This window comes from Furipterus horrens, unplaced genomic scaffold (assembly GCF_987537825.1).
Source record: "Furipterus horrens unplaced genomic scaffold, mFurHor1.1.pri manual_scaffold_3, whole genome shotgun sequence".
NCBI classification, from domain to species: Eukaryota; Metazoa; Chordata; class Mammalia; order Chiroptera; family Furipteridae; genus Furipterus; species Furipterus horrens.
The window spans coordinates 60,976,147-60,995,061 of record NW_028327173.1 but is presented as its reverse complement, the minus strand read 5'-3'; the positions used below and the strand labels follow the sequence as shown (position 1 = coordinate 60,995,061).

General features: G+C 34.9%; 1 protein-coding gene across 7 annotated transcripts in view; it reads right to left on the bottom strand.

The window, feature by feature from the left end:
• ADGRL2 (adhesion G protein-coupled receptor L2) overlaps positions 1 to 18,915 on the bottom strand; it is a 265,175-nt gene that overhangs the window by 79,303 nt on the left and 166,957 nt on the right. For all 7 annotated transcript variants that reach the window (XM_090269667.1, XM_090269668.1, XM_090269669.1 and 4 more), the window contains exon 4: positions 6,748 to 6,961. In XM_090269667.1, the coding sequence (XP_090125793.1) occupies positions 6,748 to 6,961 (214 nt within the window). The remainder of the gene's footprint in view (positions 1 to 6,747; positions 6,962 to 18,915) is intronic.

Below are 18,915 nucleotides of genomic sequence, written 5' to 3'. Positions count from 1 at the left end.
AAGGGTAGTGAGGCTGGTGATGCCAATATGCCAAAGAAGCCATAAAATGCTTCCTGGACATGAAAAGGTGCAAGTTCAAGGAAAAGAATCCACAGCTAAGGTTGCTAAGATCTATGATAAGAAGGAGTCTTCTATCCATGAAATTGTGAAGAAGGAAAAAGGGAGCATGATAGTTTTGCTGCCTCACCTCACACTGCAGAAGTGCAGCCACAGTGTGTGAAAAGAGCTTAGTTAAGATAGAAAAGATAGAAAAGGCATTAAATGCACGGGTGGAAGACATGAACACAAAGCTGTGGACAAAGGCTCTACTGAACTCGCCGCAGTGTGAACAAAGTAAACTGACTGCAACGGCAGTTGATTCCGCCAGGGTATGAAAGAGTGCTCGAATATGATGATTCCCAATTCCTCGGCAGTTCTTACCATGTGTTATTTAATAACTCTCTTAAAATAGAAACAATTGTCTATGTTTTCTCCTCCCATAAAGGGTCCCTAGTTATGTGCCTTGCCTTGTAGGGTGGCAAAAAGGGAGGTGGAGAGGCAGAGGGAAAGTTCAATCTGCTTATACCAGACTAAGACATGCTTGGTCCTTTCTGCTGCCTTCCTTCTAACTGCACACTGGGAGTACGCACTCAACGTTCCAGCCTCACACTGCATCTACTGTAACGTCAAGAACCATGGGACCGAAAAACTAACACATATACATATGCAATAACATGGTTTTTCGAATTCTCACTCACATAAGAAATGATTGTCACCACTTGAGTTGCTGCTGGGTTAACAATGTTAAATCAAATGATTAAACTTGGAGATAATAGGTTGGGACCATGATAGGTTTAGAAAAGGGAAATTCAAAAATAGAAAAGTTATTGAAGGGGTTACAGAACCAGGATACATTATTTTGGTTCCTTTGTGAAAAACATCTAGGCTCTAAAATAAGATTGGGCACTTAGTTTAACTAAATTGTACACAAGTTCTAGACGCTAGATTTTTAAATCCCTGAATTGTACGTCTACTTTGTAAATCTAGATGTACTTAATGTGTTGTTTTGTTCCAACTAGGAACTACTAGCTAGGGGACTACCTAATCCTTTTGATCTGTGCAAGGCTGAATGCTGTTTTCTTGATTTCTATTCTGAAAAACACTATCTTGAAACTCTTAATGTGTGCTTTTATTTGAGCTCTCTAAATAGAATTTTTAAATCTTCAAAATCAACAAGAGACAAAAATGTGTCTCATATACTTCACTGCTGGCTTACAAGACATTATCCTCCTGCACCTGTTCTGCTTCCTGGTGGCAACTTACCTCTGCCCTAAATGCAGGTGTTCTCTAGAGCTTTTGCATGCTCAAACTACATAACATCTGTGGGTAGTATCTGTTCCCCTGCAAATACCAACTTTGTATTTATGTTAGCTTCATCTATACATTCTTTCACCACTCTTGTGAGTGCTCAATCTGTATCAACAACTAGTTGATGAACTATTTATTTTTTATATGCCACCCTGTTCCCACATAAACATAGAGCAGCTTAAATGGGTAGTGTAACTACCAAAATTATATTCAATTTTATTTCGTAAGAACCCTATATAGTTTTGGTATGAAGCTCCAGCCAGTTGCTAGCTATATGTGAGTTAAATTTTTTGACTAAAAGCATGTAAAGAGCCAGGCCAGTTCTCTAAGTCTGGGACAATCCTTTACTTTCCTAAGGCAATTTCAACACCAATAAACAAACAAACAAAAAAAAACAAAAAAAAACAAAAAAGCCTATCTTTGAGTCATTTACACAGAACATACCTTTTCTACTAAAGAGAAAAACTAAGACATCTATTTTAACTATATTCTTGAGTGTAGTACATACTACTTTTAGAACCTCTTTGTATTGACAGTATGTATTAAGACTCTAAAACGGAACCTACCCATGCACATTAACCTTACCGTTAATACTGAAAACAAAAACAATAAACATTTACTTTCAGATTTCTAGGCCAAAATGCTAAAAACTTAAGGACATGCTATAGAGCAAAATCATAGGCAGCAAAGTACCTTGATGAGAATGCAGATTCTCAGAGTGAAGAACATGAACACAAGGATGTTTATAAGCAATGCTGGAAGAGGTTCTCAGATACAATTGAGCACATCACTTTAAGACATTAACTAGATTGTACCCAAATGCTGCAAAGAGCCAATGTTATAAGCAAATTCTCATTTACTACTTGTCAAATAACTCAAAGTAGTAGTCGAGTTAATTTTGTCTTTAATGAATTCAAGCTGTTAACAATAGTTCATGTATTGTTTAAGTTACCCCAGCAATATTATCTTCAAGGATAGCTAAAATATTATATTGAATGGTGACTGTTAAAATACATATAATTTTAGAAAGGAATTTCATTTCTCACTTTTTAGACTCAGCCATTTGGTGTACTTATAAGTACACTATCAGTTACTAACAGAGTCTTGGTATCACATTTTAAATGAACAGGAAATAGAAAAGAATGAATAACAATACTTTTACCATCACTGCATTCAGAATTACAAGTGTATTTATTTACACGCTTCTCAAGTGCTGAAGTAATAGAAAATTCTGTGCCAATCTCCATCATTACAGGTAGAAAATGAGGACACTGAAAGTTAGAAAAATCTAGCACTTTGAGCTTTCCAAAAAAATGTTTTCTATATTAAAGAAAGTCTCTTTTTTACACTATTGAATATCACTATTTTATGATTGTAAATAAAAAAACTATCTAATTATTAGATGTTTGCTGAAAATATTTATACTGAAAGTATTTTTAAATTAAAACCAAAACAAGGGCAAATATTGCACACACTAAAAAATTATTCAGTAATAATTCAGCTGCAAAAATATTGTCTACCTATTTTTTCTTATAGCTATTTTAACTACATAATAGTTGAATATTGCAAACTGCCTTAAAGGTGTATATTCTACATACACAGAATGGAGTAATTATAAGCTACCACTATGGAACTCATTTTAAAGTCAACTTGACATCATCTTCCTTGTCAATAAAATGTTCATGTTTAAAATGTCACTGTGATGATTAAAATATTATAAGCCACCAGTATAATACAACAATTTAAAAATAAGGTTGTAGAGCGAGTTTTGGAATTAACCCATTATTTACACTAATACATATAAATTGTTAAAGAGATTTCGATAACAAAGGAAAACAATTGTATGCTTTCACAGAATTTAAATACCTCAAGACTCTAATTCCTTTAAAAAGAATGATAAAAAATGCAGCCCTGTTTTTATAACATAGTGGAATAAAAATAACTTGGCATGTATCTTGCATATTTCCAATAATATCTCATTATATTTATATGTACATGTATGACAAGATTTCTGAATTTTGCTATTCAACTATGTATTTAAAATGTATAACCCTGCAGTGGATCGATGCAGGGGGGAAACAAGAAAATAAATAAAAATAAAATAAAATAAAATGTATAACCCTGCATCTAAAGGTAAATTACCTACAGTGTACAATTTCTCAAGGCCAGCTCTTCTAGATTCTTTCTTTCTACCAAGTCTGACTGTTTTTTGCTTGTCAGTCAAGTAAAAGCATGTAATTATGCAGAATCATTCTTTTCTTCCTAGTTCTCTCTGACCTAATTCCAAATGCTGGAATCATATCACTTCCTTTGAACAGTTAGATCAACATGTAAAGAATGACTAACTGGTCAATAATTAATGATTAATTGTTGCCTTTATTGTCTCTCTAGCATAGACAGTTCCCAAAGTCTGAAATACAATGTGCAAATGTTCTATTACAATTTTACTGCAGCACTGAATCTAGTCTTCCAAAGAAGATAAGTTATATTTTTGTGCTTTGCTTCGCTGGCCAGATTTCAAATTCTACAGTCTATAAAAGACTTCAGCTTTAAATTTAAAAAAACCTTTATGTATCAAGTACCACTTATAAAAATTATATTTAGCCATAATTGTTTAATAACTACTCTTTAAGAAATAAAAATAAAAACATGTAATGAAAATCTTTCAGAAGTATTGTATATGTTCTCCATTTTCTTAAAAATACCACTATCAGTGTCAACATTTTAAAAACTACTTACTATAAATTACTATAACTGTATTATCAATAAAATATGCTAATACACAGTCTCTGTGAAATTAAGAGATCTTACAGCAAGGCATACCCATACTCTTATGGCATGAATTTTTTAAAATCATTTTTCCATTTTTCCTTCATTGTTTCTTACCACCTTTTGATGTTTTCAGTGTGCTTACTACACTGACCAGAGTCGTCTAACAATTTTGCTATTTTACTTTGAGGCAGAGTAGTAAATAAGCTAGAAAACTAGACAGAATATTGTGTCCAGAGGGGAAAAAAGAAGCAGAAGAAGAGGGTGAAGACTTTGAAAATAAAGATGAGGGGTTTTTCTAGTAAGCAAAAGAAAAGACAATAATGTATAAAAGTCTGTGATACTTGCATTTTTCTTCAGAGTCTCTATATTCCAAATAAATGTGATTGCTGGAAATTAACTGCATTAATTCAATCACAACTAGCCACAATTTTAATATCTATGAGAACATTCTAATTAAAATGCCAAGAGTACCAGAATTTAGGAGAAAAAGAGGCCAAAAGTTAGGTACACTGTGTTAAGGGATAAGAAAGGCGACATCCATTGTCGGCAGTTTTTTGTATTGTCTATATGTAGGAAGGCAACTGTCCACTTAAGACATATAATTTATATTAAGTTTATAACATATTTTTCAACAAATCATTTTTAAAACACAGAATTAAACCAATAGTTTATTACTGTGTGTGAATAGAGAGAGAAAGAGAGTGCACACACATTATATGCCTCCTTTACTTCAATTTTTTTTATTAAGCTAAGGATAAAGAGAATGAGCAGACAAGGCCACCAACTGGGTGGAAATATTTGAAGAAGCCACATCTGATAAAGCATTGTAATCTAATATAAAGAACTCTTAAAACTCAACAATAAGGAAACAAACAACTTGATTAAAAATGAGCAACAGACTTGAAGAGACACCTCACCGGTGAAGATATACAAAGAGCAAGTAAGCATATTAAAAAATATTCAACGCTGCGTTACTGGGGAACTGTGAATTAAAACAAGATACCAAAACACAACGATTAGAATGACCAAAATCTAAAACACTGCCAACAAAGGCTGGTGAGCCTGTGGATTAACACAAACTCTCATTCACTGCTAGTGGGAATGCAAACTAGTACAGTTTCTTTGTAAGACAGTTTGGTAGTTTCTTAAAAATTAAAACACACTCTTATCACACAATCTGGTAATTGTGCTCTCTGGTATTTACCCAAATGAACTGAAAATTTATGTCCAGACAGAACCCTGACTCAATCGAGCAATCCACGTGTCCTTCAGTGGGTGAAAGAATACACTGTGGTACATCCAGACTATGGAATATTATAATATTATTTAACGCCAAAATGAAATGAGCTATTAAGCCATGAAAAGACATGGGGGAATCTTAAATGCATTTTACTAAGTGAAATAAGCCAATTGGAAAAGGCTACAACTGTACAACAGTCTAGAAAAGGCAAAACTATGAGAGAATATAAAGATCAGTGGTTATCATGAGATTTGCAGGGAGGAAGGAATGAATAGGTGGAGCACAGAGGATTTTTAGGGCGGTGAAACCATTCTGTATGATATAACAGCCCCTCATCCACCTTTTCACTTTCCACAGCTTCAGTTACCTGAAGTCAACTGTGGTCGAAAAATACTAAATGGAAAATTACAGAAGTAAACAAGTAAGTTTTAAATAGCACTCCTGAGTAGCATGATGAATCTCATGCATTCCTGCTCCATTCCACCCAGAATGTGAATCATCCCTTTGTCCAGCACGTATACACACTGCATATACTACTCAACTTAGTAGTGTCTCGGTTCTCAGATCAACCATTGTGGTATCTCAGGGCTTATGTTCAGGGCTTACTTTACTTTATAGTGGCCCCAAAGTATAAGATTAGTGGTGCTGGCAATTCAACTACACCAAAGAGAAGCCATAAAGTGCTTCCTTTAGGTGAAAAAAAAAAAAAATATATATATATATATATAGGAAAACATAGTATATATAAGGTTCAGTACCATCTAGGTTTCAGGCATCCAATGGGGGTCTTGGAGGGTGTCTCCCCTGGGTAAGGGGGACTACTCACTACAATTGTGGATACATGTCATAAGTCTGTCAAAAGCAATAAAATGTACAACACCAAGAGTGAACTATGATGAAAACTATGGATTTTGGGTGATAATGATGTATTGACATGGGTTCATCTATTTTAACAAATGTAGCATGGTGGTGTGAAATATGGATAGTTGAGGATGCTGTGCACATTTGGGCATGGGGTATAACTTTCTGCTATTTTTGCTGTAAATACGTGAAGTTTATTAATTTTAAAAATTGAGGTGGAATTACTGCCAGACCCATTTTTCAAACTCCAAAAAACAAATTACATTTAAAGTATTACTTACCCATACCCTTTATTAAAAGACATGTGTTACACATTCCTTCTGATATGTAAACCTATATAAAAGTGACAAACATTTAAACATTGAAAACTTACAAAGTAGAAATCAACATTAACAGGTAAAACCCTAACTTGATTTAATAAACAGGCTAGAATATGAACTTCTCCTAACCACTTTGGAATATCTATAATAATTTTACCAATTTGGACATAGCTAAAATGAGAGAGTAACATGTGAATACTTATTTACCTTTGAGTCATAATTTTGAAGGCATCTGGGAGGTAGCAGTCTGTATTCTCCATCTGAAAAGGGTCAGCATCGCAAATCTTGTCATCTGTCCGACCGTAGTTAGCGCTCTCGATCATGATGACATCACTGCCTGGACAGCGCAGGTCTATAGAATAACCTTCACAGGACAGTTCTCGCCTTACTAACCCAAATGGTAACGCTGCTCTGCTGAAACCTTTAAAAGAGTTAAGATAAAAGAAAATTAACTTACTTATGAAGTATATTATTTAAATAGGGCATTCTCAAGTAATATAATTCTGGTCTATATTCAAGAGATGTCACACAAACTATGTTAAGTTATCCATTTATACCTTTATTTAAATCCTTCATTCTTTACTACTTATCAAGAACTTATTATTACACACACACACTCACACACACACCCCTTTGGCTGAACTATTCACCTTTATAGACAGTTTAAAATTACTCTAAACAAAATACTTTCTATAATAATCTTGTCACAATCAGAAACTAAGTGGCTCTTTTTGAGCTAATTTACAGAAAAATAACAAAGTTAATCAATGAATAGTTTTACAAATACAGAATGTAACCACTAATCAAGAAACAGTTTTCATTTACACAATGGAATAAAAACTCTGCTATACACTGGCCTTATAGTCTCATTTAATGTAGACACAGTAATTCCTGTGAGTAGCATTAGCTTTAAAATACCCTTGTCTTAGCAGCTTCCTTCCAAAATAACTAAGACACTGTGACAGTAACATATTATGGCACAATAACTTATTTCAATTTATATACATTTTTAGTTAAAACTGACAAAAATCAGCAGATGGGCATTCCAAGGAGCCAGCACTGCTCCAAGACAGTCCAGCAAGTTGAAACACCCAGAAAAATAAAGTTCTCCAAGATTCAGTTCTGTCAACCTACAGACTGGAGATTAAAAAAACAACTGTGATATTACTTTTATTACCTGTGTGACTCTCAAATGAGATAATGTACATGTAAGTGCCTAATTAAAACTCCTGTGTGGATTTATGTATATTGCATTTAGGAGAGTATAGATAACCACTGTTCATGAGTGCTATAAATATTTTTCCCAAATGAAATAAAAGATCAGAATCTTAAGTTTAACCACTTTTTCACCAGGAATCCCAAAGTAGTAACAGAGCATAGGTGAAAAGGTAAAAGCAGAAAAAAGCTAATGACAGACAAGAAGAACTATGTCTGGGAGAAGTGTGTCTTCACCATGCTGGTATGCTACCCATGTGTTAGCTGACATATCAAAAATTTGCCCTACACTGCCTTGATTTTTTAAAAAAATTTTCAGTTGTATAACCTATCACCACGTATTCTTGTTACAAAATATTAGCAATGATATCAGTATCTTTTTATCTCTTTTAATTACTCTGCATTACAAGAATTATTCCTTTTTATTGAAAAACACCAACCCTCAGAAGTAAACTGTTCTAAAATAAGAACTTCCAAGTTCAAGAGCTGGGCTGTGTTCAGGTCAACCCCAAAGGCAAAACCTGCTCTCTTTAACTTTTACTGCTGAATGCCTCTCACTAATTCAGTGAAATATAAAGTCATGGGGATAAACATACATCCTCTTTCTAATATGGAAATAATCCTACAAAAGGGTTACTGGGTTACACATAGAGTATGAATTAAAAAATTCTCAAACCTGGCTGACCTTTCAGTTCTACTGCGAAAACTAAAGGTGTAATTGAAACAAAGAGGGAAGGAGAGTATACAATTTGCAGCACAGGAATCTGTAGAGGATTGTGGCAAACCCCAACTTTGGTAAGTTTTCACTAGGAAGGTTTATGGTCTTATGAAATTACTAAAAAGTATGTGGAGAGGTGCACTAACGATGAAGAAGAAATAGTGAAACTGAGCTGGGAAAGTGTCAAGACAAACAGAAAATAGGCCAATCTTTCTAAGAACTTGTGAACTTTCCTAAGTTCATAAATAAACTTTATATACTATGGCCTTTTCAGAAAATATCCAGCCATGCAATATGAAAAAAATATAGACATTTACTGAAGATACAAGAAATATGTACACAGGACAATGATGCCTCAGTCCCCTTCAAAGTAGGCACCTTGGGACCTCACACAGTTCTCCCAATCGCCATCAGCTGCCCTATCATATTTTCCTGAATCTCAATGATGGTCTCAAATATCTTCCCTTTCAAAGGTGATTTTAGTTTTGGGAAAAGCCGGAAGTCGCGGGGCGCCAAATCTGGGCTACAGGAGGGGTGGGTCAGTCACCTTAGTAATTTGATGTTTTGCCAAAAAATTCTGCACGAGAAATGATGCACAAACAAACATGTTGTCAGTGATGAAGCTGTGGCATATACCACTCCCACTGACTAGTACAGTGAAGTTGGCATTGTCCATGCATGCACATTTCAGTCTTTTCTCCTTGGCTGCCTGACTACCTCAATTTCACCCAAACTGTTCTGCTTATATTAACAATGGCTGGACATTCCCAGACAGAAAGACAGAAAACACACACACACACACACACACCCTCTCCCCATCCCCCCATTCCCAGCTTTCTTCTGTCCTTGCTGGTGTGGCTCAATGGACTGAGTGCTGGCCTTTGAATCAAATGCTCACTGGCTCAATTACAGGTCAGGGCACCCCTGTTTGTGGCCGTGCAAGAGGCAACTGATAGATGTTTCTCTCCCTCCCTCACCCCCCTCTCTAAAAATAAATAAATAAAAATCTTTTAAAAAATTACTTTCTTCCATTTTCCAGAAACTGGACTATACTGCCTTCACAAATAATCTACCTTAAACTAGTTTTATTATACTTATTTTAATTGAAATATTTTAGGGTTTCAGAAAGGACACTAATTTCTATAGAAAAAGCTGTGTGGAAATTCAAACAAGTGACCACATAAAATTTTGGAACACAGCATAGTTTAAATAAAAATATTGAAATTAACATTAATTTTAAAAATTCGGTGTTTTCACTAAGAGTTATGAAGTAAGGCACAACAGAACTGACTCCTAAACATTTATTTATTCTCTTTTCTATGCACTAATGAGTCAAGTGGAAGAAATCATCACAACTATGGTCATTATTTCTTAATCATACTTTCTTCCCTTGTACATAACTGTTTAAAATGGGTATTTTTAAGAACAGTTTTAAAAAATAACCTGCCAAGACTACGTGATTGATACCTAAACATGGATTTGCATCAGTCATCTGAGTTTTTTTTTAAAAAGACACATCTTCAAGCCCTAATCCAGACCTAGTCTATCAGAATCTCTAGGTTCGGGAAAAGCTAAGATATCTGTTCTGGGGGAGGAAAACATGAATTTATTTGCAGCACACTGATTTATAATAACTAAGACGTGCCAAGAATTTCTCTAAGAATTTTATAAGTTTTTATTTCTCTATTGAGATGACATGTTTTTAAGTCACTGTCGTATTTCCCCTTAATTATCTAACATAATTTTATTTTAATCTTTGAACATATTCTTAATAGGCACTCTGAAATGTTAATCTGCTAAACCCAACGTCTGGGCCCACATCAGAGGAAATTTCTATTGAATGTTTTTTCTCCCGAGTATGGCTCAACTTCCCAGTTTCTTTGCATGTCTTTTAACATTTTGTTGTTGAAAACTAGACACCTGCAATAATATACTGTTAGCAACACTTGATTCAGATCTCTTTCCCCTGAGAATTGTTGCTGTTGTGATATTTTTGTTTAAGTATCCTGACTGGATTTAAATCTGCAGAATTCATCTCCGCCAGGGTGCGCAGCTCCCGTGTTGCTCCTATTATTGTTGCTGCTGTTGCTGTTATTTTAATTCTGATTTTTAGTTTCTCCCCTGGCTTCCTAGGGATCACCCCTCTCTCTGCAAAGCTTAGTGACCAGACCATGATTGAACAGAGACTTTTCACAAAAACCATGAACCCATAATTCAATCTCTGGCCTTTGCTGTATGATCTGAGTGTGTGTTAGTGAGAGTGTTCAGAATCCAGGACATGTTCAAGTCAGCCTGGGTTATTTTTCTCATCGACATATGGGTATAGCTTCCAGTTTGTTAAGAAAGCATAGAGAACTTTAATTTCCAAGGCTTCCTGGTTATGTTTCAGACTGGGCCTCCAGGCTCCCCACCTGGGATCACAGCTTCAGGCAGAGCTGTGGGTTTTCCCCATCAGCTTCCCAGTGTTTGCTGCTTTTACTGACAACACTGCTGGCCGTGAGTTCCCACCCTCCATCCAAACCAACCCAGTTTTTCCTGGCAGGAAAGTCACTGAGTTTCAAGGCCAGCCTTACCCTAATGAGAGGACTAAAATGACATGCATGGCTGAGGCGTTGCAGGGTGGGGTGGGGATAGGAGCAGCCCAGGCTGAAAGACTTTAAACTTCCATTGTTCACACCACAAGTTCTACTAGCTTTTCTCATAATTAAATGCCTCCCGATTTCTTATATGGTTTTGCTTCATTTCCAGGGCCCTAACATGGAGCTGTCGATAATTTTGGCCAGTTTTATACCTGTCTGGGAGTAAGAGGATTTGCCACTCTTGTCACCCCATCACCACCAGAAGTCCCTGTAAAGACTACCCACAAATATTTACCGACTATAAATCCTGAAAACAACTGTATGAGCTGGGTATTGTTATTATGACCATTTTACAAAGGAAAAAACTGAAGCGTGGAAAATTGCATTTTTCATGATCACAAATCCAGTAAGAATGAAATCAAGGGTTAAAGCCTAGTAATTCAGGTCTCAGGCTCATGGTCTTAAACGTTACTTGAATGCCTCTCCAAATGATAATGACAATCAGCAGCAGGTTTGGGGACTTCTGTTGTCGAGAGCATAATTAGGGCGTACTCTCTGCTTCTAGTCTTAGAGAATGAAGAGAAGAAAGGGAAACAGTGCCTGATGGTGAAGTATTCAAGGAAATCGGTCAGTCAACATATTTAATGTGAAGAAATTCCAAATTAAAGCCTTTTAATCACACTATTACTAAGACATTTATTACTATGATGTATGCTCTCAACTTATGTCTATTTCAACAAAGAAAAAAAAGCAGCGTCCCAACAAGTACGGTGTAATCCAATACGTCTTGCAGCCCTGACAACTGAAGAAAAAAACTCTTGGGAGGCCCTGCGAGCAAAAGAATCGATACTGCAGCTTTGTGCTGTGAAAATGTGAACACTGCCAGGTAGTGGTGCTCAGAGTAAAATGAACTGTTTCACTCCCTTTTCTCCACTCTGAACAAATGATTTTGAAAAGACAATCCCCACCCACCCCCACTTGGCTATAAAATGTCAAAGCAGTAACTCTCTCTGCTTTAGGCTAGTGATTGGAATAAATACCTCCCAGCAACAGGTGCAGTGACTTAGGACTGAAATCATTCACATTCAGGGGATAACTCCTAATAAACAGATGCACTGCTACCAGATGGGAATTTGTGAGACCAGAATTGGAATTCTGTCACTGAATTCTGCATCATTTCTGAGCGCTTTTGCAAGAAAATATGTTACTGTGGCAATAAATAGTACATGCTGCTATAAGCTGAGACTTGATTGGGAACATTTTGCTTTTCTAACATTGTCTCCATTCAGTCTGCTTTTTGCACATTTCTGTAAAATCACACACTCCTATAAATGTCTTCTTAATAAGCTGTAATGTAAAAACTCCAACTTTCCTGGTACCGTTTTTCTTAATTACTTGGAACTAAACCCTGTCATGGATGCTAGTGTCCATGCTGTCCAGGGTTCCAGGAAGCACCACGACTTTTGATTATCAGAGACCTCTATGGGACTGGGGCTGTGACTTCAAGCTCTACTGAAACATTAACTCAGGCCAGAGTCTATTACCAGTGCTGGCATTCAGAATCTCTGACTTATTCCTGTTTATGTATGTTAATGAGATTTCTTTCTAAAATGGAAATGAGAAAAAACTTAACAAGGAGGAGACATGATTTCAACGAAGCTGAACTCTACCTTACAAGCTTCCAGAAAATTTACTTTCACTTCATTATAATTTATATGAAAAGAGAATGTGAAAAGCAAACTGTAAAGATAAAAATATTTCACTAGTAATTCAACTTTTTCATTTACCTCTGCATATTCATGAGGTCATCAAAACAAAATTTTTAAAAATCAAGGATATATAAAAAACTTTCCTTTGTATACTAAACTTTTCTTGGTGTACAGCCCTTTAAAAATTTATTTCATGTATGTTTGCAGGCTTTCACTTTTTTGTTTTAGTTACCCTATTACGCCACTTAAGAAATAACTTTATCGATCAAACCCTAAAGCATCTAAAGTTTTTTTATTCATTAACATTATGATCCTTTTAACAAGTCAGTATTATGTCAGGAACCTAAATTATGACAGTGGAGGGAAAAAAAGACAAAACTACTTTCACCTTTGAACTTGTTTTCATACCAAGAAGATAAAAGAATGTAATGTCATTTCCCAGCTTAAGCACACTGACTTTGAAAATGTAGCAATTTGAGTGTAAGGAAACTTGGTTATGAGCTTAAAACACCAATCAAATCCTTACAGAAATATAAAGTGCTTGCAAAAGGAAGTATTCAATTTAAGATCATGTAACTACACAATAATCAATTTGCTATACACAAGTGATAGGCCTTGGATTATAGGGTCACTTACTTACAAACTGTTTCTTTTTACTTTTAAATATATTTTAAATTATGAAGAATTTCAAACAAATTGTTTTCTAAGAAGAATATTTAGTTTTAAGCAAAATCAATTTATATAAAAAATACTCTGAATTAAATTAGCATGCACAAAATATTCCTAACAAATAAATGCTTGATGAAAAAAAAAGTACATAATTAAATCCAATTACAGAAACAAGGATTTCTTGGGATTCACTAAGTAACAAAATACTGGACACATTTTGTCACTCAAAGGTAAAAATTTACCTTTAGAACACCATTAGTAATTAGGTTCAAATATTACTACTTCTTAAATCCTCTTAATATTTTAGGGAAAAAGTATACAAATCCTTCTAGACATTTTTGGAATAAAATTCTCCATTAAAAAGAAATTAATCTCTCCACTAAAAATCTTGTAAGCCACTGATTAATAATTCACAAGTATCATTAAAATAAACAATTTAAAAGTTATATAACAATTTCACTTTAATTCTGAACTCTAAAAGAAAAAATCCCGATAAGCATGTCTGTTAAAAATAATATATGTCACAAAGAGATGTTATCAAGTCTGCATTTAACTGCAACTTCTTTTAAGTTCACAAATAAATAATTCCTATCTCTTTTTTAAATAGTGAATTTTGTAATAAGCCACAGTGTCACCCTTACCATTCAGTGACTATGTTTAAACTATTCTCTCTGCACAGAATATTTTACACATTTTCCTCTTAGGCAATAATTACTCTCCAAAATCCAGTTCAAGGCTTCCTTGATAATCGGGAAAGGAAAATCTGAGCTCAGGTCTGGGTCATCCATTTTATTTCTTCTAGCAAATTATTTATTTAGGACCTACTCTGTGCCTGGGACCTTCTAGACACTTGGGGTATAACAGTAAACAAACATGACAATGATCTCTGTGCCTGAGTCACTTCAGAAATGAATTCTTCTTAAAGAAAGGTATCATATCTATCTGGATCACCAATATAATGCCAACACCTAATAGAGTCAGTTTATACTGCTCTCTGTATAGAGGGCATGAAATAAAGATATGTTAAGTAAACGGATGTACGAATGAATTTAGTGATTGAACACCCATGACCTTCTCTACCAGAGCAGGCAACATGCTCTAGGAGTCTCTTTATTTATACCCCTTCCCTAGTGAACTCTGAGCTGCTCCATAGTAAGAAATGAGTCCTATTTGCTTCTATATTCTTTGTTTCCTGCACAGTGAATGGCATATAGTAGGCATGTGTATTTTATTTAATTTTATCTTTACTTTATACTTTAATTCCTTATACAAAAAGATACCCAATATACCCAATAATACAAAACAAAGATATTTTTATGGAAGACGGGGAAACACACCACAATTTGATCTTTTTGTATGTCAGTTTTGAAGTTTCCAGTTTTGACATTTAAGCTAAGAAAATGTTTCACTAAAAATTCAGGTGTCAGGAAACCAAAAATATAACAAAGGTGACATCTTTACCAGGATCCCCAAATCAGTGTGACCTAACTATGTAATGTCCCTTAAATGAATGACCTGCTAAAGTTCAAAATCATCCAGGACTTGAGGTCCTTAGTCACATAAAAGCATCACAAAAACCAGAAGAGAAACTTAACCCTCCCTCTCTTTTTACTTACCCCAGAAAAATAGGTAATTTCTTATCTTTATTACTTTTTATAACTAGTTAAAACCAGTTTAACTTCAAGAAGTTGCTATCAGAAATGCAATTTCTCAAGCCATTCACATTGTACCATCAAATATAAATTCTTAACTAATTCTGTATAATTTATCGACTGATAACAAAACTAGAAAATAATCACTAACAAAACAATTTCATTATTTCCTCGGGTACAACTTATTTCTACTTCCTTAGTGATCATGTAGTATAATCTTTTCTCAATTTTGTTATTTTTTGCTGTGTTTCTGTTACCAGAAATTGCATCAGCTTCCCTGACTACAACCAATCTCAGGATGTTTGTTCTTAAAAGAAGTTAAATAAGAAACAAAAATGCAAAAATAGAGAAGACTTGTTCCCACACCCAGTGACTCACCCCGGAAGCCATACTGGCTAAAGCATTCTCTTCCTTTGCTATATTTGTCTGATGAATAAAGCTGTTTAGGAGTGGAGATCTCACTTAAAGTATTCCCCAGGCAGGTCTCCCAGATCCAAGAGTCAAAATTTAGATTCTAAGACTTTTGGTTAATGCCTTGTTATCTTTAAACATCAACAACATAAAAGTTTTAAACCCACGCAAAATTATTAACCATAATTTCATTTTTTTTCATAATTTCCATCTTTTAAAAGGTACATGTAAGTCTAATCATTAGAGGGACAACTATGTATATGAATATAAGATTTCCAGGTCAATTAACCTTTATTTGGTAACAATGATCTCTAAAGGGGTCAAGAAATTATCAGAGTTAAGAAACAGCTTCCTCATTAAAGGTATCTACAATACGGGGAGGCAATTAATTCCAATTCTAAATTTTATTTGCCTTAACTACATTGAAACTCCACTGGAGCCACCCACTCGTTTCACTCAGTCCCAAACAGGAATCCAAATGAAATCACATTCAACCACAGGAGATTCAAATGAATGACAGTCCTAGAAGGGAACGGCTTTATTTCTCCATATACATGAGGTATTTATTTCTCACTTCTGGCTGAAAAGATTCAGACAGCCTGAAACCAGTCTCAACTCTTACATCTTGATTTTTCACAAACTGTTACCCACACTAACATTTGGATCATTTCAAAAGTGTCAGACATTTAACCTTTTTCCTACTGAAGGGAGAAATTTCCTATCTTTTTTCCAATATGCTGTTAAATCACTCTTGCACAAACCTCAAAAAGGCCCATTCTTGAAGTTTAGGATTTTTTCTTTTTAAACTAAACACACTAATACTTATCAGAGATAATAGAAAACTTTTCTGCTAAAAGTAAGAAGGCATTTTCCAATATGGTTCTAGAAGGGAAAAAAAAAAAAGTTTACTAAAGTACTTTCCACCTCAAAAAAATACCTATTACACCAAAGTTGGTTTTTTTAAAAATGTTCCCCCTTTCCCCTAAACAATGCTTAAAATTTTATTCTAAATTACTTTACATACACGACATTTTTAAAACCCAAATCTAAACTGTCACTACTAACATAAGACTCTTCCTTTACCACTGAAGGTTATTTTTATCTCATGAACAGTTGTAAAGATACATTTCAAAAACATATACAGAGCTATAGGAACAACTCATGAAGTAAGTAATAGGATATTTAAAAAATTACTTCAGTCAACATTGCACTACTGTGCTACTACCTTTCTCAATTTCCTGGACCAATTAAAAACTGTAAAATGAAAAAATGTGAAGCCAAATGCTATAGTTAGCCCATTTTGTGAATTTCACTACAAAATGCCAAGCCAAATAAGCAAAATCACCACCAAACAGAAAAGAACATTTCTCACTTTACCTCTTATGAACATCTTTGGCAACTCCACACCCAGACATTGCTCATTCATTCATCCATTTGTCCTTGTGTCCTTAGCTCATTCTACTTCCTCTCACTAGCTCTGGACTGAGCCCCCGGAACTAACAATTCTCTCGTTGCAGGCAACTCCACCACTTCCACAAACTACCGAAAGACTACAAACTGGTACAATCTTTCTGAAAAGAACCTTATCACATTCCTTTTATAAGAATATATATTTAAAAGAATCCAAAAATTTAACAAAGATTTGGATAAAAAAAAAAACTCATATAAGAAAAAAAAAAATTGAGACAAAGGAACAAACTGGAAAATGGGGTAGAAGACGAATACCATTATGATTTCACTTTAAAGAACAATACAAATAAATCAGAAACTGACTGACAGATACTGAGAACAGACTGATGGATGGCAGAGGGGATAGAACTGGGGGACTAGATGAAAAAGGTGAAGGGATGAGAAATACAGACGGTAGTTACAAACAATCATGGGGATGTGAAGTACAGCACAGGAAATACAGTCAATACTATTGTAGTAACTAGGCCTGGTGCCATGTAGGTGCTGGAAGTAACAAGGGGTATATTTTGTAAAGTTATGATGGTCTAACCACTATGGTGTACACCTGAAACTAATACAAAGTAATGTTGAATGTAAATGGGAATTGAAAAAAATTTAAGTAAGCTAGTAATACAGAATATGACACAACCTTAATAAACAATATTTTAATTATAGTATTGTTTATAGTAAGTATTATTTATAATAAGTATTATAAGCAATACTATCATAAATATTATTTAGTGATTTGGAAATGTGTGGCCATAAAATTATGCAAAATAATCATAAATCTACTTCAATGTTTATCTGCATATAAAAGAAGCCAGAAAGTGGAACCCTTTTTGTTAAAGCAGTGACAAGCTCATCAAAAAAACTATTAGGCTCAGAAATCAGAGAGCTGATGAAAACTGGCTGCCATCCCTGAGGTACCAAGAAGCAAACAAAAAGGCACTCAACCTAGAGGAAAACAAATTCTGTTCCTAAAAATATACCATCTTTCACCCTGAGAATGAAGTGTTTCCCTTACCTTCTTGGTTCTGAGCAACTGAACTCTGTATAATGATATTCCCTTATTGCATCTGAGATACCTTTTCCTTGGATAAACTGTGCCCAAACACATTTATTCAGTAAAGAAAGAAGTATTTTGCGCAAACAGGGGTCTGTCTCCTACAGACTGCATGGGTTTTTCCATCTCCTCACCTCTCCCAACTCATGATTACCTTCCTGCTTTTTGTTTCAAATTTCCCAACTCAATCCAGGTTTCTTCCCAGTACATCCCACGGTTGCCACTTTGCTGATGTTTGTGTGTTAACCCTTATTTGCTGAAAGGTGTATGAGTGATTTACTTTTATGAAATTAACTATTCATATTTAAAAAGCAGCAAATGGTACCTGTGACACCAAGGTGCTATGTAGAATATGCCATTTATTTATCCCATATAATTCATCAAAATGTACCAATTTAACCTGTTTACACTGAGTCAAATAATTTATTCATAATCTAAAATCAAGGATGTGCATTCTTGTCTCCATAACTTTCTTCATCCCATTCTCCCCATTTGGAATTGCCTCCAGTATGCTGAGCTTCTCCCCTCCCCCACCTCATTTAGGGGTCATGAGCTCCCTTCTCTTAAAGCCTTCTGTAGCAGAAAATACAGTGTAAAAGTATCAAGAAACTAACTGAAAAGGCAGGCTTGATTCACAGATGAGATGATACATATTGCACTTGGTGTACAAGTTATGTGCCTAAGGCTCCCAAAATCACAGTAACAAATGTTAGGTTTTTCAAAGAAAAGCATTAAAGGAGAGGTCTCTGTGGGTTATGATAGTGCCTCACATGGACACTGAGTTTTACTCAAAAGGCAAAGAGCCAGAACATCCATATTCCTAAAGATGTCCCAAGAATGTGAAAACAAAGACCCACGGCTGCCCTTGAGTGAGATGCTCTCAGCATCTGACTTCTGATTTCTAGTTTCT